At 37.7% G+C, this 22428-nt stretch overlaps 1 protein-coding gene across 1 annotated transcript in view; it reads right to left on the bottom strand.

Moving 5' to 3' along the window:
* Positions 1-22428, bottom strand: part of LOC139709884 (stromal interaction molecule 2-like) — an 82364-nt gene that overhangs the window by 17860 nt on the left and 42076 nt on the right. Inside the window, exons 6-7 of the mRNA XM_071621838.1 lie at positions 1188-1362; positions 470-662 (exon numbers count right to left, since the gene is read on the bottom strand). Of these exons, the coding sequence (XP_071477939.1) occupies positions 470-662; positions 1188-1362 (368 nt within the window). The remainder of the gene's footprint in view (positions 1-469; positions 663-1187; positions 1363-22428) is intronic.

Genomic DNA, 22428 nt, shown 5'->3' on the forward strand with positions numbered 1-22428 from the left:
CAACGACAGGACCAACACCTGTAAAAGTCATGTGCATCACATCACATATGAACACACATCTTCACGCGGAAGGCCTGGCGTGATTCTGAATGTTTTCAAGCATCCATCATATTGGAGTTCCATGATCAGTTCATTAAATCTTGTAACAGTGACATGACCTATTTCAAGAACAAATACTGACACCCATTACGACGATGGAGATGATAAATAGAGATTTTAGGGAACAGAACAGTTCAATGACCTCTCAAGCACACAGACTAAAATTCATCACATCATTGGTCAAAGCAATCTTTCCTGTCTCTTGTTTATTCATTTTCTCATTGGGAAGCAACAATTATTCAGTTCTGCACCTGATTTTAGCTGCCATCCAGTGTATAGGGAAGAATTTCCTGGACCTGTTAAAACAAGATGGCAAGATTTGCTAGGACTACAATCCCACACCACAGTGATTTTTTTTTCTTTCACTGACCTGAACTAGCTCCTCTTCAGCAAGACGCAGCTTGTTGGCAAGACTTGAGTTTCCATCCACCTCATCCTCATTCCGTTCTACATGGAGGCGCTGCGCCTCATGCTTGGCACGCTCGATCTCGTCCGTCAGCTGCTTCTCTATCGTCTGCTTTTCTCGGACGGCTGACTTGTGCTCCTCCTGAGCCACATCCAGCCTAGAGATGAAGGGTAGGGGAGAGGGATCAGGAGGGTTCTACCTCAGCCACAATGTACTCATTTCAATCACTTGGGTGGGCAATTGCAGTAACTGCAAAATATAAGAACTCAAATTTGGGGAAGCTTAGGAGCAGTAATTGACCATACTACAAAACGGAGTGTGACAAAATATTCCCTTTATTTTCAGAAAATAACATTGTTACCATCTTTAAAAAGTACAGTACTATGTCATACAGAGGTATATTTGATCCAGTGTCACATACGAGGATGAAATGTGGAACAATGCAGCAAAAGATGAAAAAGTCTGGTGATGAAGAAAAAACCATAAGGACATTTTTTTCTCTTTGAAGAAAAAAAAATGCTGCAGAAACCTTTTCACTGCAAACATCAACTTTTGAGTTCTAAAGCCTCTTACACCAAGAAGAAGTAATATTTGAAAATAGGTCTACCCACAAGAAAAAAAGGGGAAAAATAACAGGAAGATAATGAGAAAGGGAAGAGGAAGAGGAGGAGACCTAGCTTACTTTTCTTGAAGCTCCTTGAGGGAGTCCTCAGCCCTAGACAGTGTCTCCATCTCCCTGAGGAGCTGCTTGACATGGCTCTGGGAGTAGCGGTGTTGGATGAAGGCAAACCAGCAGCCTCCCAGCGCTACCACCAACGAAAGCACCAGCAGCCAGTCTTTCAGGTAGTTATGCATCGCTGTGGAGAAGCAAACAGGTGGGATGACAGAATTCAATTCATTTTTGTCATCGCCTCTGGCAAATGGCCTGCATAAAATATTGATGATATCTTTACAGAAGTGGTCGTGGAAGGGTTGGGGTGGGGTATATATCAAGGCATGATCCATAGTAACAATATTAGGAGTGGGTCGGCAAAGCAGCCATAGGCATGACTGGAGACAAAAGTTACATATTGAAAGGAATGTGTAAACAAGAAAATCAATATGGATTATTTCATTTTGTTTCAAGAGTAAAGATACAACTAGGAGTGAAAAGCAAGTAGTGTGTGTAGACAAGAAAAGGAAGAGAAGAAAGGAAATTCTTAGAGGATATAAAAAAGAACTTCAACTATTATAACAAGGCAATCGCCAAATTGTGTCTCGCCCATTCGCGTACAAGGAATTAATATTTTTTATAACTCCCAGAAGTTAATTGACCTGCTTATGACCTTTGACCTTGTGGTGACCTTCAACACCCTAAGGGACATTTACCATCCAAGTTTGGTCACAAACGGACAAAGGGATCAAAAGTAATGAGCCATAATCGAAACGCGCCATAAAAACTTAACATTGGGCCCTAAAAATTTGTTGACCCCTTTCTGTGACCTTTGACCTTGTGATGACCTTCAACTCCCCAAGGGACATCTACCATCCAAGTTTGGTCACAAACGGACATAGGGATCAAAAGTTATGAGCCACAATCAAATCGCGCCCTAAAAACATAACATTGGGCCCTAAAAGTTTGTTGACCCCTGTCTGTGACCTTTGACCTTGTGAAGACCTTCACCTCCCCAAGGAACATCTTCCATCCAAGTTTGGTCACAAACGGACAAAGGGATCAAAAGTTATGAGCCATAAACGAAATGCGGCCTAAAAACTTAACATTGGGCCCTAAAAGTTTGTTGACCCCTGTCTGTAACCTTTGACCTTGTGGTTACCTTCAACTTCCAAAGAGACATCTACCATCACCCAAGTTTGATTGCCATTGTAGCAACATGTGCTGAGTTACGTGTGATAAGAGAGTCTTGCAAGTAAACTTTAACGTATGACCTCAAATGACCTTTGACCTTATCATGCGACCTCTTACGGCACCATAACATGAAGGTACCCCCAGTGCATCCATCACCCAAGTTTGATCGCCATTGTAACAACATGTGTCGAGTTACGTGTGATAAGAGAGTCTTGCAAGTAAACTTTAACGTATGACCTCAAATGACCTTTGACCTTATCCTGTGACTTCCAATGGCACCATAACATGAAGGTACCCCAAGTGCATCTATGACCCAAGTTAGGTTGTAATCCAAGCAACTTATGTGAAGTCATTTGTCAAAAGAGAGTCTTGCAGGTAAACTTTAACGTAGAAAAGAGAGTCTTGCACATACTCTTTAATATATGACCTCAAATGACCTTTGACATCATCACATGACCTCCGACAACACCATAACATGAAGATACCCCTAGTGTTTCTATCACCCAAGTGTGGCTGCCATTGCTGTAACAGTTGCCAAGTTATGCATCATAAGAGAGTCTTGCAGGTAAACTTTAACATTTGTGACGGACGACGGACGACGGACGGACGACGGACGGACGCCATTTGGATCCCTTAGTCTCGCCTTCACCTCCGGTGGGCGAGACAAAAATGAGAGAAAAAAAGACATATGAAACACAATGAAAGGGATATTATTTTTTTTCTTTTGCATAAGAGAATACATAAGCAAGCTATGACTTCATCAGTGATTAATTAATACTTTCTAAATATTTTATGTATTTCTAAATACTTTCTAAAGTCAAGATGTCATGGAGGCAACCTACACATGTAAACACAAAATGACAATGATACTGAAACTTTGACTGGATAGTCTGGTGATAGGGTCATAGTTTCACATGATCCAGCATGTGCTTTTAGATATACAACTTGTCTCATATGGATAAAAAGTACATTGTTGTATGAGATCAAAAGATCAGAAGCTTGCTTGAATTTTGTGTTTTCTTCACAGGAGAGGGTTAAAATAAGCTGCATAATGTGACCACTCAAGCAAGCTATCAGGAGCCATGGTCCTCAAGCCCCTGTACCACTTTCACGACCTGGACCTCAATCTATTGTGATCAAGCAGATCAGCAAAAGTGGTAAAAACATACAAGGATCTGATGAAATTGTGAGCAGCATTGCAGCAGCAATGTTGTGAGGACAAAAAAAAAGAAGCAGGCATATTTCCAGATGAGCAAAATCTTTTGAACACATTCAAAATTTCTCGACAGTTGTCCTGATCAAAATTTCCCCACTTTGAACTATAGTATAAGTATAGAGGGAAGAACATACACTGTAACTGCAACTTAAAAAACACATCAGAATGAATGTAGGAAGGTCTCTCTAAAGGGCTTTTTACACTTGTATTTCTTAACCCCGGACTTTCTCTGACCCAGGACTATCGTTAGTCCCGTACCAATTTTTTTCAGCTTTTTACACTCGCCACTTAGTCCCGTACTATCTCTTGTCCGGGGCTAAGGAGAAAACTGACCTTTTTACACTCGTATTTCTTAGCCCCGGACTTTCCAAACCACACGAATATTCATAATTGCGCTGTATACTGTACACGTACACGCACGCACCGGCAGCACTTGATTACCTCGTTTCTGATTGGTCAGTGAGGGTCGGACTTCGTCTCCGTCGCTTAGCCCAGGATTATTTTTTCGTTCTGTTTACACTCACTTGCTTGGCACCGCAATTGCGGTGCTAGCACCGCAAATACGGTGCTAACCCCTGCTATTTTGCAGGGCCAGATAGTACCGTACTATCGGTGGGGCTAGCCCACTTTGGCAAAAACGAGTGTAAACAGAAAGTGGGCGAAGGATAGTCCCGTACCAACGGTGGGGCTAAGGCTCCCCCTTAGCCCCACCGTTGGTCCGGGGCTAAGCAAAAATTTACAAGTGTAAAAAGCCCTTAAGTGAAGTAACGAAGGCATGAGAACAGGGCATAAACAAGACACAATGTGGTCCTGCTGCTGTGCCGCTCTCCCCTGATCAAAGGAAGACTTTCCCACTGTAACACTGCTCTTGCTACGTGCTCCATCCTATTTATGAGATTAAGGCCAGTTCTTACAAAACGTTGCGTTCCTGCCCTAGTGCTTACTAAGACTTATTTGCACCCTACGATTGTATAAAGAAGTTCTTGCCACACCTGTCGTGGCTGTAGAAGCAGAAGATGGAGCAGAAGATACAGCATGAGCAGAAGATTTAGCAACACCGCACTTACAACATAGTTATATAATTCTAGAGCATTCAACATCATAATGTCCTTTCCCGATGATTGCAGCAGGGAGGTATCCACCTACTTGACTGCAGTAAGAGCATGTGTTTTTCTCTTTTTCTACTTCTTCCGGTTGGAGTATAGTCCACCATCTGGTGTATTTTTGTACTCAAATTGATTGACTCGTCTGGTGCATTTTCCTGTGTGTATTTGGAGGGGGAGCCACTTCACAAGGTCAGTACCCTGCTCTTTGCGATGAATGAATGAAGCGGGATCTTTTAATGTGAGTTGGTTGTGACTCTCTTTGCACACAGGACCCCCATTTTATGGCCTACTCGAGGGACAGAGTATTTTTGCCTCTTACTAAAGAGGATGGCATGCTAACACACAACACTGTTCAGCAAGACTCTCTGGACTTCCAGGCTGAGCCAACTGCTTGCAAGGCAGGCACGACGCTACTGACGATGAGCTACCTCACCCTTGCTGGTCATAAATATAGCATTTCTACAGTGGCTAAACATTGAATCAGGTCAAGATTGATTCATGTTGCACCAAATAATAATAATGATAATAATAATAATAATAATAATAACAATAATAATAATTATAATAATAATAATAACAATAGTAGTAATAATAACACTAATGATAATAACAACACTAATAATAATAATAATTACAATAATAATAATAACAATAATAGTAGTAATAATAACACTGATAATAATAACACTAATAATAATAATAATAATAACAATAATAGTAGTAATGATAACACTAATGATAATAATAACAATAATAACAATAATAATGCATTTATATACCGCATTCTCCATAAATCATACCCAATCTGAAAAAAAAACCCTCAAAAACGTCAAATCGTGGTGGGAGTGGCAAAGTAGAACAAGGACTTTGTGGACTTGAACACAAGGAATATCTTTCATCAAGTAATTAAAACATATTATGGGTGTTAAAAACTCATACCTTGCTCGCGTATCACACATCTTTATCATTGCCATGGCAACATGCAATTACTTTTCACTACCCATCTGTTTTAAAGAGGGGAGCAGGTTAATGAATCTTTGCCTTAATTAGTAATGAATGGAGCAAACAGCAGGTTTCAACCTACAGTACTTTGCTGCCATGGCTACGTTTGATACAAGCTCATGCATCTGAGTGTGTTTGCTCGAGTGAGAAAAGCAGTCGCTGAGCATGACAGAGGTGAAGGCCTCAATTCTCACAAATATCAAAGGAAAGAAAATTGCACACAGCTCTTTATTATCAGTATCACATTATAAAGTTTCTTTGCATGTATAATACTATCTCAATTGCCATGTATCTTGAAGGAGTCAATTATACCATTCATTTACTGATAATATTCCACATGGGACTAAAACATGCAATACTTATGGCTTTCCCTGGAGTAATATTAAACTTATGAACAACAAAGTTACTGTTGAATTAAAAGCAAACGGTTACTAAGTGTCTGGACCTCAAGTTTCCTTCCTCTAGGGCAATTCCACGGTAACTGACGTTACGCGTAAGGATTTTCATGAAATTGTTTACCTTGTAGTTTTGTGAATGAAAGCACCAGGGGCTTGCAATTAGCATTGATGAATAAGTTCATAAGAATGAAGAAATAGGGGGAAAGTTTTTCTCTCAAACTGCATTTCTTATCACATAGCAAGTGAAAATGTGTCGGTAACTGACGTTACGGAAAAAGGACATGGGAAATTATGGTGTGGATTTAAATGGAAATATCTCATGTCCCTGACTTTTAACCTTTATGTGTTTAGTATGGCAATACCCTTAGGTTCTTAGGAACAGGTGTGCAAAATAATGTGCACTTTAGTTGTCTCCTTTTAGCGCCATGCCAGTTTCAGTGAAGGCATGACGGTAACTGACGTTACGTAACTGACGTTACGCTTACATTTGCCATAGGGTTTACACATGCAAAATCATGATTGGGAATAGCTTTGTGATTTTTCATAATTCTGACCATTCAGAATGATTTGTTTGATATGGAGTCATACCTTGGTTCATCAGTCATAAATACACAAATGAAATGAAACATTAGTCCATTTTCTTTGTGTTCTATGAAAACTTAAAGGTAAACATGTCAGTAACTGACGTTACGTAACTGACGTTACACATACTTTGCCATGGGGTTTACAGAGAACTAATTTATTTAACAGGTCATCATACTGCTGCAATATACCAGTAACAATCCCTGGCAACTACTTAGCAACAAATTAAAACAAAATCTAAAGACACAAATGGGTTGGGCCCTTTGGGGCCAACCCCCCCCCCCCCATGCCATAGCACAGTTGGACAAAAATAAAGTAAATGCACAAGAGGATATTTCTTTACATTTGTCTTAAGAATGAATTCTAATTCAACATTTATGATTACACAGAGCCATTAATAGATTAAGCAATTCCAAGTATAAATACATGTATATTGACATGACTAAGGTTTTTTTGTTTGTTTGTTTGTTTGTTTTATTTAATGAACAGGAAAGTTTCTATATCTAGAGTGCTCCACCCATAATACCTTGCAGTACTACATAAAACATGGATATTTTTGTGCTTGAAAAAAATATCAAAATATATTTCAGGTCATGGGGAAAACACACTTATCAACTCATAAATATGCATAAATATATATGAAATCTATTATGATGTATTTCTTCTTCTTTTCTTTATTTTACTCCTCCTTCAAGGCATTGTTAGGGCCATAAATAAAAAAAAAAGGTCTCCATCATCGATCGATTTAAATGAAAAGTGTAGCACTTTTAATATTTCTCTGTGAAGAAGAAAAGTAAATGCTTTTTTGGTCAAAAGAGCATTATTGGTTTATTCCTTGCTTGAAGTAATTTAACTGTTTTTCTTTTCCTTTACACTGATATATCACGGCTTGCAAATACATTCCAGATACCAAGAAATCGGACTTTGCAACGAAAGAATTCTAAGATCAATATAAAAAAAAAATCTTCCTGTTCATAATTATCATGTATTGTATTACAAAATGTCCCTGCATGAATAGAATAAAGCAATCAACAAATACACACTGTATGAACATTTTTTTTAACCCTAAAATCCCCTCTCACTTTGAGCAACATCAGTGTTAAGTTTCAAACAGTAATTAGTACATGCCTTTAATACGTACAACTATACCATAATACAAGATGCGCCATGTTAACTACACCACGCATTTATTTAATAGTGCAAGAGAAGAAATATCTGTTTGTGCATTTGCCTTGAGGTAGAAACTTGACTAATGTTTCCAGAAAAAAAAAATGCTGGCAAAAGCAAACATTGGTGAAGATTGTAACTGTTGGTATAAAGCTGTGCACAAGTTTGCATGTTAACCACCTTTTCTATAAAAAAAAAAAACCAAAACAATCATGTCACTGATTAGGCCTACAAACTTTGGTAGCTTTATCATCCCGTAGGACTGGGAATGTACTAATTTGAGTGTATATACTGCATGTGGCAAACTAAACTTCCAGATGATTTAGCCTTAAACTTGTGCTGAATCAAAAATCGAAAGCTCAAGCCCCCCCCCCCCAAAAAAAAAAGATAATCATGGTAAATGAATGAATAAATAAATTTAGAAATAAAATAAAATGAAAAAAAATATATATCCATGGACATACCATGGTAATGACATCATTCCCTATGAAAGAGATTGCTGCTCTTTGTTGTAAGTTGACTTCCCAGATGTATTGAAATGGCCAAGAGTCAAAAATTTTGCCTCAGTTATAATTACTGTCATGGTAACTGACGTTACATACTTGTGTATGAAGTTTCGGTAACTGACGTTACACATTTTGTAGTGATCATTTTGACTCTCCAGTATGCCAAGTATCCTTATTTCTGGTATTGAAATGAAGGCATATGGGCATACATTAGAAATCCCAAGTTACATCATAAAGCTCACTTTCTTCGATGAATAAAGTTAAAAATTCCTTGTTTTTGGTAACTGACGTTACATCCATCATTGTGAAAGTAATTAAAAGTTTTTATCAAATTCTTTAAAGCAACCAGCTTTTTTTTTCTATCGTGTGGTAAAAGACTTCTCTGGTAACTGCATACATATAAAAGATTGTTGTTTACAGTACTAATAAAGTGGATATACAGAGAGTAAGTTATACCACAATCCACTCTTTTCACCATTGAGTTAAAGGCATATTTTGGCAGCCATTTTGAAAATCAAAATGGCCACTTTTATTGAAAAACATAATGATTCTTAAAACTTCAACTCAAGTACTGTCTGAAAATGTATGGTGTTTGAAACAAATATCATTTTGAATTTTTGGCACCTGTGTCCTAGTTACTGTGGAATTGCCCTCTATATGATTTGTCAATGAAGCAACATGTATTTACAATTTTTCAGGCTATCAAAATGTAAATGCATATCTATATTCATTTTCACCAACACAAGGGAAAATCATCAGCAAATTAGAGAATTGCTTCCAAATGATTGATATGTACATACTATGTCCATCATATGTCAATATGAATTCATAGAACAGTGCTACAAGGAAAACGCCATGGTCATACACATTCGTTTTCATATCCTCCCCTTTAAAAGCATGTGCTCACTTCTTCTATTTTATTTTCACTTTTACTTTTATTTTTGTGCCTAAACCTTACAAAGTAATAAATCAAGTAGGTCTGTTCATTTCTAAATCCATTCAAGCATATTTCAGCCATTAGCTAGGAACATTCTTACACTTTACTACAGAAAACCAGAATAGCTTCACAATCCCCATGTAGACTACATGTACTAACCTACTTTTACACTTTATGGGAGTTAATATATCATACAGAAGCTTTAGAAAAGCTTCTTCTTCAGGGAACAACTCCCTTGGCTTTACAGAGGTTGTACAAAATTCTACACTTCTTTACCTTTTACTTCCTGCTTAAAATGGAATTTTAAATGTAAAAATACAGTTAAACCTGCTTTAGCAGTGACTTCTCTACAGCAGCCACTTGCCATATGCACCCTTCAAAAAATCCCACCGAGAGAAAAGCCATAGCGACCACCTGTCTAAGGCTGGTCCATGACATTTGCTCCTGCCATAATTGCTCCCATGGAATACATTGTGTATCTGCACACTAAGCCAAGCAAAAATTCTACCCAAAAACGTAACCCTAACCCTAATCCTAATCCTCACATCAAACTAAAACCTAAAACCCCATCACAACCCTAACCTAAAGTCCGTGGAGAAAAATGAGACCAGGGGCCCTGTTTTATGAAGAGTTATAATTAATTATATATTTGATTTTTATCATTAGTCTATGGCTGCTTGTGTGGTACGAGAATTTACAATCAATTATATCTTTTGATAAAACGGGGCTCAGAGCAACTGTCCCAAGAGCAAATGTTGTATCAATGTCTGAGGCAGACAGCAGACACCAGTTTTGCATCGCATGGTAGATTTTCAACTGTATGTAGCCACCACAGTCCCATACGGAGCCATAAAAGAGCCAATAATTCAGCATGCTTTTCTGCTCTGGAGAAGCATGGTGAATAGTTCACAAATAGGTCTTTTCTAGGACCTCACAAGAAGGAAATTTGATCAAAAGGTAGCTATTAACTCCTTCATATGGTACAGATGAATACTGTAAACACATTCATGTACCTTTATACAAGTACAACGATGATACACGTGTATGTGATACATAGGAAGTGTCAGAGTATCCATCTATAATGGCCACCTATCTGTAAGGGCCACTCTTTTCCATCTCCTTTGGGTGACCACAATTGACAGGTTTGACTGTATCTAATGACCTCTGTAATGACCAACATACATTCTTTTATTTTCATGGTCAATGATCACATATCATTCATTTGTTTTAGGAAGCGGAATATTTGGCATCATATGATAGGCTTATGAATTATTCATGTGAATGTATTGAGAAAAACATAAGAGTATACCGGTACACGTACATTTAATCCATGTTTCTTTTCAAATATAAAAGGGTGGTACAGACTGGATATAAGACTAGAGATCACACACAATGGACTACCTATTTATTGCTGAAATTATTAGTCTTCAGTATGTATGCCATGCTACTGTGTAGTACTGCACATCTGTGGAGGATTAGTTTCATTCACAAAACAATGATCAAGAGTTTAGTTTTCCACTTTGTGTGTATTTGTGTATGTGTTCTATCACATCAGCAGTCTTGTTTCTATCATCAAAGTAAATTGAACAGTGCCTTATCAAGTAAAACTCCATTTAATCATATTAGTGGAAACCCTACTCTTTCATACTAAACTATCACTACTCCGAAAGAGCAGCAGCAAAGTACACCTGTAAAGTACATCTGTTCCTCCACATATAATAATGCGTGTGACAAGCATCTGCTACATGTACTAATCATCTGTTAAACTTGCCTTCACTTACCATGGCATAGTCACTGTGAATTACCTCGTACATTACAAATGCTAGCATCTATTGTGAATTGCACAAGAGCTATATTGAAACTAGAAATGTCGCTATGGCGACTGGTATGCCTCCGCCATAATGCATGATTCTCCTAATAGGTCTAGATAGTACATGTGGACAATGTGTGATTACATTTTCACAAAACTGGCAAAATACTAAAATGACAAGTTTGTCACAAATGTGTTGAATGTTCATCTTCCTTGACCTAGGTTTAATTGAATGAATAGGAGAGCATGTATTTTGGATTTAAGGATTTTAACTTGACTTTGACTCATTCATACATTTATGCATTTAGTAATTTTCAAGGTATGGAGAAAAAGTGCAATTTCTGTATTGAATGGTAAATTGTTACCATTTTCATCTGGCCTTTGACCCTAAAATTCATAAGATAATCACTGTCAGGCAGAACATGCATAAATATGAACAAGTAGTACGTTTCAAGAGAACTTGAGCCACTTCCAAGATATGGAGGAAAAAATTAGTTCAGCACTTTCACTTGATCTTTGACCTTTGACCTTTGAGGCAAAAACAAAAGCAAAAAAACTTTCCAGAGAATCTCTATTAGGTTATACATTCACACACCAAGTGTAAAAAAAATAATACCTGGTAATCCTATAAATGCTTAGCATAGACATAAGGGAAATAGTTAAGTTTTGAAGTGTTGCCCTTGACCTTTGACCCCTGACCTTTGACCCCATGAACCCTAAATTCTCTAAATAATCACTGCCAGTCAGTACATGTATATATACTATGTTCCATAAAGATACCTTGAACAATTTCCAAGGTACAGAGAAAAAAGGTAAAGTTTTAATATTCTTACTTGACCTTTTGACCTTTGACCTCATGACCCAAACTTTCACCAGAGAATCTTAATTGGGTAATACATTTATACATTAAGTTTCAAGAAAATATCTTCAGGCATTGCATAGATATGGTGGAAATAGTGAAATGTTATGTATATGACCTTGACCTTTTGACCTTTGACCTTGAGCATGTGCACCCAAAAGTTGATAGGCACAACTTCACTCCCTAATACATATACATGCCAAGTTTCATTAGAATACCTCAAAAGGTTTTGATACTTACCCTGTCCACAAAATTCATTACGGACGGATGGACAACCCGAAAACATAATGCCTCCGGCACCACTTCGTGGCGGAGGCATAAAAACATGAAGATAAAAATGACAATGAAGAAAATAAAAAGTAATAAATCAAATACATAACACAAAATCAATCCATCTAACCAATACAAGTGACCTCATTGCTTTCTGAAACAAATATGACTGTACTGCACATATCTTTAGGCTTCAGAAGAGAAAAAAAATGCAACCTTTGCCATGCTGCGAATTCAATGAAAGCTGCTATGTCAACAAGTGGAAATCATGACAACTGAATGGCTGTTACTACATTTCCTGCTATTGTCGGCAGTAACCTTGAAGGTATACAGTAGCCAAAGGGCTCCATAATCTCTACAAAGGTTTCACATTCACGTTGCAAAGGTCAAAGGTCACACTGATGTGACATATTTGGGTTCATGTTCCGTGCTGACCACTTTCAATCCACCCATGTAAAAACTACGTAAGATAGCAGTGCTGAGATGACGATTTGGGTCATGCATAGCTGCACACATACAGATAGCATATCGATCCTGTATCTGGCGAAAATTGAGCATTATCATACAATGGCTATCATGGCAGAATGCCAGTATATCTCTCGGTTTCTGGAAAGAGAAACATCATTCGTGTACATCAGAGTTTTGCTTCTCCTCATAAGAACAGAGCCTATGCTTGCAGGCAGGCTGCCTTGGGAAGCAGACATACACCAAAGTGAACTCTGACATTAGCCCTGCCTGCCATCAGTCGTTGGTAGAAGACAAAAACTGTGTCTGACAGGTCAGTAGAGCACACTAATGGATTTTCTTGCCAACCAACTGGCAGCAAGCACAGCCTTGCATGCAAAGACTCCAATCATATCAGCCTTACCCTGCAGCTTTCTACTTACTGAGCTTTTCATTCTTTGCTATCTGATCACTGGCAGAAAATCTTGAAATATATTCCACTGTATCAACTACTCCTACTTTTACCCTATTAAACCGTTACTACTACTGTGTCACATTTAAATTTCTTTTGTTCATTGAGGGGTCAAAATGCAAGTGAATGTTGGTAGGCTACTTGTGAACAGTTTCCTAACATACGCTGTAAAAGTGGAAATTTTCGCGGTGTTGAAATTTTTGCGCATTTCGCGCAACCAGAAGCTAACACGAAAATAAAAGCACGCAAATATTTTTGCGTGCCATATGTTCCAGTAGTTGATGTCTTGATTCTGCGGAATTAAAAACACGCGAAACTCTTCTTACCCTGCCAAGCGCGAAAAATTAGTCGTGCAAAAGTATCCACTTTTACAGTATTCAAGTACAGTATCTGAACTATCATTTCCTGAGGGAAAAAAAAAATCATTGAGGGAAATGTGAAACAAGGTAGAAGTGTATTATGCATCTTTAATATAGAGATATAGAGTATTTGAGTCATGAACATAGTCCAACTATATTTCTCTAATGAGACATGACAACTGTTCTTAAAGGAGGTGGCCATGAACGAACTGTGACAATGGCATCCTCATATTCATAGTCATGGGACTAGGGCATTATTACCACATGTTGCTATGGCTGAATGGCTGATCGTGCCATGTCTGTATTTTACACCCTAGGACATTAGGGCTCTTATACAATACAATACAATCAGATCATTTATATAGCGCCCCTTACACAGTCATTCATCTATCACGAGTGAATGCTAGCCAGCCAATCAGAGCTGAAGAAGTAACTCAGACAAGTAACAAATCTGTCTTCTCCATGATTTTCATGAGTAAGACCAGTCAAACAGATTTAATTATGTTTTGTCATCACCTAGATGAATCAAAATCTACATTGATAACTGTGTGCGTAGTTTAAAACATCACAAAGTCATCTGTTTGAACCAAATGAGTGCTGGGTGCTGGTTGACTGACTGATTTTATTTCATTTTCCCCCAAACTTTATTGTCTTCAGCCTTGCCAGAATTTGCAGATCATTGTTTTCCAACTGACATCAGAGCCTGGTTTTACAATCAATTGATATTTACCTATTCACCTTCAAGAAGTAAGCATGCTTTCACATAGGAGCAAATGTTGTGTTGAGATCCTAGACCAAATAGCTCTTTGCAAGAATAATAAAAGTTAACTGCCAGGGGAAGACGGCTTGAGAGGTGGTATTGCATAACGGTGCATGATGCCATTGTGTGCCAGTACACAAGGTTTCTAAGGGGTTATCACTTTAGTTTATTTTGGCTGCCTTATAGCAGTCTCTGGGAAAAGGGGCTAATCTTGAGGCTTGCTACATTGAATGTATGATCGGCAAGGTGCACAAGAGCATTTAAAAACATACCACACATATTCAGCCTAAATGGCTTAAAATGAGTGGCTTTATAGATCTGTTCAACTCAACAGAAGTTACATGCACTGGCATAGCATCTACACAAATTCTTTAGGTTACCAGAAAAGACACCCTGCTCCTTGTCTTTAAAATCCTCCATCTTCACAGAGGAAAATCTGGTAGACATTTACGAAACCCCTTGAGGCAAATCACATGATCTATATTCAGTTTAACTTATGCAGGTAAATATGGGTAATTCCATTAAAAAGGGTCCCACTAGTTAAATGCCCCTTCTATTTGCTTCATATGGTCATTGCTTAAAAATCACATACCCTAAATCAATTTTACTTCTGAATACTCTTATTCAGGTAAGTATCTTCCTTTTCAAAGTAAAATATAGAAATTGCTTCTTCAAAGTTCCACATGAATTTTGACAAAAAGTGCAAAATCACAACGTTTTTGGGCAAAATTGTGTGACATTTTACAGTAATACCAGTTAGACAGATTTACAGCTTGTTTGTGGATTAAACTCTATTTTAAGGGGTCAAAAATGATAAAAGACAAGCAAATTTTGAACACTATGAATATAATTCATGCATCAATTGATACACATTTGTGCACATAAATCCTAAGAAAGACGTTTCACGTGTAAGTTTTGGTGTCCCCATAATTGCTTACACAAGAAACCTTAATTTATGAGTGTGGAATCCATATTAAGGACCAGTGTTGAACTGTTTGTTGTTATTTTGGTAGCAAACACATAGTTTAAAAGATTTCAAGAGAAAATTGGGGTAAAATAAATAAATTTGGAAAGAAAAAGACCAAATTATAATTTTCACACATGTGGCTTTGGTGTCCCCCTAAATATTACGTCGGGGCACAGTGATAGCAAATTTTTTGTGTCTTATCACAACAATAATTGCTCCTCATTGGCATATTTTACAATGTAGCTGTGGTTTCTTTGTAACAGGTATCAAAAATTGACCACACTATTAATTTGAAGAAAAAAATGCAAAAATAATATTTGGTGTCCCCCTTACACAAGAAACATTGAAGAATCTTTTTCCTGACCAAAAATAGGGGTTGTGTCATTTTTTCAATGGTATAGTTAATTTCTTACTTCAAAATAATCACTTCTATTGAAACAAACATAGAACTAGTTTGAAATATGTGGTAAGTAGCCAAAATGGATGGTTCACCGTGTAAGGGGGACACCAATGGTGTCCTCTTTACATGGTGAACCAGTTTTTCCCCATACACTGCAATTTGGTATGCTGACTTCCTTCAATTTCAGTTTAGAATGTTAATTTTCAGTCAGTTTTCAAGGGACTTACTCAATATGAATGTTTTTTAAAGTTATGTTGAACAAAAATCTGATTTTCTGATTTTATTGGCAAAATAGGCATGTCACAACGTGGGTCCCAATTTTATGGAATTACCCATATACATACACACACAACAATCTTCTGGCAGCATAAAAATGTCATGGACATTGCTTAGCCTGTTGGTCAATATCAACAATTATTACCTATACGAGGTAGTTTTGTGAGGCAATTACAGTTGGTATTTTGCAGGGTCGTGCAGTTCAGCAGGCGACATTAGAGCATATTACAAGCATCTGGGTTTTTACATAAAGTGGACCCCCATTATAACAAAATCCTCGGGACCGGCAGTTTTCTTTTGTTACATCGGAATTTCATTCTAACCAAACAAATAAAAAATAGAGTGGATGACATTAAAGCCCAATTTTAAACTTCGTTATAACCAGAATTTTGTTTTAACCGTGTTCGTTATAACGGGAGTGCACTGTCGTTATAACGGGAGTGCACTGTAAAACAGGAAGGTGGGAAGAGAAGGAGAGGAATCTCTCTTCCCACCTCCCTGCTTTACATGTACACATTCGATCGACCACGAAGAGAAAACATTCAAGGAGGTCGCTGCGTGTCGATTACACGCACCGCAGAAGAACGCCAATAAATCAACTCATACAAGGTCGACCACTTCCAGCAGCACTACGCGTCAAACAATGACTAGTCCATTTGTGCTTAATAACTGCACAGTGACCATCAGTTATTACAACTCTCCAAATTAAAACAGAAACAAAAATAAAGTGTAAAAGCGTTCAGATGTTTGAAGTTCGCCTGTTACAACTACATAATATGTATCTTAGAAGTTGGAGGTGAATGATATACATTGATGAACAATTTTTCAATTATTCGACATGTTGGTGATGATCTACAGGTAGTCAAATGTGGCTTGATCTATATCATAGTGTATAACCGTATTCACATATTTTCCTAATTTACCAAGGGGATAGGTAATGATTATGATATTGACTGGCCTTGAGGGAGATACCAGATAAATATTCTTTCAGTTTGGGCAATATTTTCTGGTATCTCCCTCAAGGCCAGTCAATATTATATAAATATTTGATTAATAGTGTTCATAAACATGTCAATCAAAAGAAGAAGATTTTTGGATTGTTCAAAAGTGTTCAAAAGACTGATTGTTCAAAAGAGCCTGTTTCTTACGTCCTTGTCTCACTGTTACCCTGTTACAAGTAGTTACAACACATTTTTCTTCATTTGGATTTTTACTTACATTTGTGCTTTTTAATGTGGTCATCATATTATATTTTTATCATGGAACAAGGAAATTGACAAATTAATCTAGTGGTAGAAGGCAAATGCTTTGCATCACTAATCAAACTGCATTGTACTGATATCTTTTCAGTCATTCTTCCAGTCTATTTTTCCATTGAATCTACGTATGCTCTATAGTTTTGAATCATGGCTTGTTTCTCTATTTCTTTCTTTCTTTTCTTCTTCTTCTTCCTCCTCCTCCTCTTCTTCCTCCTCCTCCTCCTCATCATCATCATCATCTTTGGTGAGAGCAACCTTAATGACTTGTTACCATTTCATCTCCTGTAGATGTAAACATGGTCATATCAAGTGGCCCTAAGCTTAAAGAGTCTATGAATAATCTCAATTCCAAAGGTTCTCAATTGAGACACATCCCAGGCTTTGCTCTGTCTTGATTTTGTTGTTACATTTTTAGTGGGAGATGGAGGGATTGAGCATCTAAAAAAAAAACACAACAACATCAACAAGATGTGATTGCAGGCTAGTATTTCAGTTTCACTGCTTTTATATATGTATATGTCATTAGAACTTATCAGCACTCCAGCACGTAAGTGAAGTGGCAGGAAGATTAACTACTTTACATGGCGAAGGTGCGGATACAATCAGCTCACACACTTGATTTTCAGCTTGGTTCAAGGGGTGAACAAAATGAGGCCATGAGACATCTGGTGTAAATCTCTGGTAAATTGTGTTGTGAGATACTGAGAGGACTGAAGAGATCAGCTTGCTTCTCAGTCGATTACTGCACATCTCACATTAGACATTGCTAAATTCTGAATTTAAACAGCATAGATTTATCTTGATGTATATGAATTAGTTGCACTATCCATCAATCTGACAATTTTGACAAATATTTTTTTCTATCTTATTCTTTATACTATGCAATTACCATTAAATACCCAAGTGTTAATATCATCAATGGATAGCCATCCTTTGTTACTCAAAATAAACTACCATCAGCATCTACTTCATACTTCATTGGATAATGTGTGTGTACGCCCTTCGTATAACATACAAACATAATTTCTGCAACTAACTCCATTGATATAATTTTGAACACTTTCTCCCATTTGCTACAGCAAATGAATCAATCAGAGCATACTTATCAATTTCAAAAAATCAAACATTAACTAACAGTTTAAACATGGATAGTAGACAGGAACTGGGTGATAATCTCTGGGAAATTTCATGCAGATAACAGCTGTTTTTTAAACTAACCCAAATAAAGTGAAAGATGTAATTATTGGCTGCAGAATATTTCAGCATTCCTCTCCCTTGCCACAATGACAATAAATACCTCAACATTCATGCACAAGTAAGGCACATTTTGTTTGCAATGTTAACCATGTACAAAGAAATCAAGTCACTGCCCTGATAACTTTGCAAGCAATCTTTGTGCAATCTCTGCAAGGTTACACAAAAAAAAGACCCTCTCAACTTTGGAGATGAATCATTAGCTTCACATTGGCAATGGAGTGCAGGCATTGACAGACAGATTTCCGAGATTTCCCATTTATTTCACTATAGTCGCACAACATCAAACAATACTGTAAAAGTGGATACTTTTGCGCTACTAATTTTTCGCGCTCAGCGGAGTAAGAGGAGTTTCACATGTTTTTGATTCCGCAGAATCAAGACATCAACTATTGGTACACATGGTAAGCAAAAATATTCGCGTGCTTCTATTTTTGCGCTAGTTTCTGGTAGCGCGAAATGCACGAAAATTTCAACACCGCAAAAATTTCCGCTTTTACAGTATGAGAATATACACCTGTGTAGAGGACTTGAATAAAATCTTATTCATACAACAGCCTACATAGAGTAAGTGACGACATGACTCACTATCAAATGTCTCTTACAATACTACTACTACAATTTGTGCCTGGTAAAACAAACAGACAGACAAAAATTACTCAAACTAACAAAAACTTAGCAAATAAACACCAAAAACAAACAAACAAACAAACAAACAAACAAACACGCAAACAACACATCAGGGACATATATTGACTGCCTGATTACTTAACCCAAACAAAGTTTAGTCATATTCTTTTCAAGGTACACCTATGCTCTCAAGATATGCTGAAGAATCAATTAAACAAATTTGAGACGAAAAATTCTGAAAACACATCAATTCTTCTAGGCCCATCAGGTACAATGTATTTGGGTAATTTTTCTATTACCTTCTTGTCCTTATCAAATTGTCAACTATGAATTTTACTTCATGTCATATACTGGAGAAAAATTATGTAGAATTACTTAAATTCCTTCTAGCTTGTACAAAACCAGGAAAATTACAAAGATTTGCCAATCTTAATTTAAATAGAAACAGGAAGTATATTCTAAAATATGTTGCCTATATCTACAAATCAGTCATGAATTCAGGCATTGAGAAGCTTTTGAAACTTATGTGACTGAAATGAAAAATTACATATGAAGAACAAGCTCAAATGTAAGAAAACCTTGTAATACACTCTACCTCATGGAAAAGATATGACTGAATAGTAAAAAAAACAACAATACCAGTAATAATACATGTATTTTAATGGTGCAGAATATCGAACAGGTCTTCTGCGTGATACCCTTTTCCTGACTTGGGATTCACACAGAAATCTGCATTATAACCAGACAACAGAGAAATAGCTATTCAAATTGTCTCCTTTGAAATCTGACAGGCGTTTCAAACAAACCATCCATTATGTCTGTCACCCCCCCCCCCCCCAACACACACACACACACACTTCAAAATACGTATCTAATTCTTTAACAAATCAATGATCAGATTAAACCTAAAGACTAAATGATGTGTCTTCATAACCGACTGCCAAGTTTGGCTCCATCACACATATTAAAGGTTCTCCCCCATCTCTTTCTCCCTTTGCTTTTCTCATCATAATAAACAAGATCAAGTTCTCAGTTAGGAATATAGCTCCAAAAGGCACAAAGAATAGTGATAAGATATGGACTATGTACCAAACAGGCCATATATCATACCACTAGGCTACCTATCATAAAAAGTCATTCTTGATTGTAAATTTGTGAAAAGGGAACTCTTTAACACTGAGGACGGGCAATTTCAACCTTAGCTCAGAGCTGTAGAGTTATGGCCCTCTCAATCAATTGCAGAGGTCAAAATGTAAGTATATAAAATATGGTAAATACAGCACTGTTTTTGTCATCCTGTACATTGCCAATAATCAGGAAATACAAGCTTGGGAGAACCAGTGAGGATTTTCTGGCATGTTCATATGAATCAAATAAAATCAACCCCCTCTAGACACTACTCTGAAATACCACTGACATCTGATAGTGCAATATGAATAGCCGAAAATGGGGTAGGGAGGGGGGGGGGGGGGGGGGGGTAGGGGAGGAGTCAGCGAAGCTACATACTGTACCTACTGTATCGTAACATTCACTACAGGTGGCAACACACTCCAGGTCTGTACTGATTTTCTCAAGCACTGCAGAACCATGGCACATACCTTCATTTGAATATCAAAGACATAATAGAATGCACCCTACCTCTAGCCAAGTTGTATTTACACAACCTCTGGTACAATGTGTCCCCCCCCCCCCCCCCCCCCCCAAATATTCCAGCATGAGTCATGACCCACGCTGGGCATAGTGGATTGGTGCATAAATCCCCAAGTTCACAAAGTAGCCCTCCCAAACGTGACTTGACTTTCAGGAGTGCACATGACTAAGACACATATCATACGAGAATATAGGCTCCTTATTCCATGTCCTCTAACTTCATTGTTGAAAAATGGTAATAAAAATTTTGATTTCCACATTTCTTATTTGTCTTCTATTGAGTCTCTACTGAATGATATAAAAGTTAATATCTTACTGAGCAATTTTCATGTTGTATATATATACTGGTATGTTTTGTATACGTGACTATTTCAGGCAAAAGATTATTGAAGAAAATCCGCTTGATGCAATTTCTGGCAATACCACCAGACTTCCAGTTACGCATGTTTTTCTTCATTTTTGGTGCTTCCACATATTCCTCAAATGGCATGCACATTTTTTTTTTCTAAATGGCAATGTTGTTGTTATTACGCATGCTTGTCACGAGTTGGAGCTACAAAAGAAGCATTCAAAGCCTTCCTCCAAATATACTGGTAATAGCTTTCAGAGGTCTCTCAGATTGAGCTCAAGTGAACAAACATGGAATCCACACATCAAGAACAAACATGTTTTGAAAACTCCACTGAGATGATGAAAATACACTACGGCCTCAAAATAGAGCTCTAACATGACTTCCTTTTTAACAGATGAGTGCTAAATTGTAAGAAAAGCATAGCTGCGACTGATTGCAACTTGAAATCAAATGCATGAATCAATATAACTTGCTGATTGATTGCAAGTGACCATTGCAGACAGCAAGCTGCACGATATTGCAATTTGTTTGGTCTTTGCATTATATTCACGATTGGCTCTTTACGGACAAGTCTTGATTAAAAAAAAAGAAGAAGAAATATGTTACAACACACAATCTGCATATTGCATTGGATTATTATGTCAAATATGGGAACTTGTCACATTGCTTACAAATATACAACTCATGTCACATACATATGCATGACAGTGTGTGTTATTGTTCAGGTGTAAAAAGATGCTCTCTAAAGCCCAGCTCACACCTTTGCGGTTTTAGCTGCGTATAGCTGCGTCAGTTGAACGCAGCCTTAAAGCAGCCTAACGCAGCACTCCGCGGCAAAATATTTTGTAGCAGTCACATTGTTGCGTTGTAGCTCGTATATTTTGTACAAACTGCGTACGGTTGCCTTAGTTTGCTTTTCACCTCGCTCCATCTCGCTTTTGCTCGTAACAGTACGATTCAGTACGAAGATTGCTCGCCCCGTTGCGCGTGTACCTCGTTCGCCACTCGTTCGTTGCTCGCTGGCGTCTCGCACTAGCTCGTAGCAGCTCGCATGAACTCGCTTCTCCTCGTTTCACTGCTCATCCACTCGACTGTTACTCGTTCCGGCTCGATCCGCTGCGTATCAATTCGCCCTGCTGCGTATAAGCTCGTAGAGAGCTTCACTAGTATAAAAATTTTGACATTTTACAGTTACGGGGGGGGGGGGGGGGGGGGGGGGGGGGCACAAGGACTTTTTGGTTCAAATTCTTCAAAAAGCACTAAATTTGGTACACGTGTTGCCCAAAGCATACTCGTGTATTTCAATTTTTGATGGGCGCCAAGAAGGGCGCCCTGAGGCCATATTGGCCAAATCCAATATGGCCGCCATCTGAAATTCAAAAGTCACTTCCATTGTTTAAA

This window comes from Diadema antillarum, unplaced genomic scaffold (genome assembly GCF_040938485.1).
Source record: "Diadema antillarum isolate AM-2024a unplaced genomic scaffold, OU_Dant_1.0 seq00001477_RagTag, whole genome shotgun sequence".
Lineage (NCBI taxonomy): Eukaryota > Metazoa > Echinodermata > Echinoidea > Diadematoida > Diadematidae > Diadema > Diadema antillarum.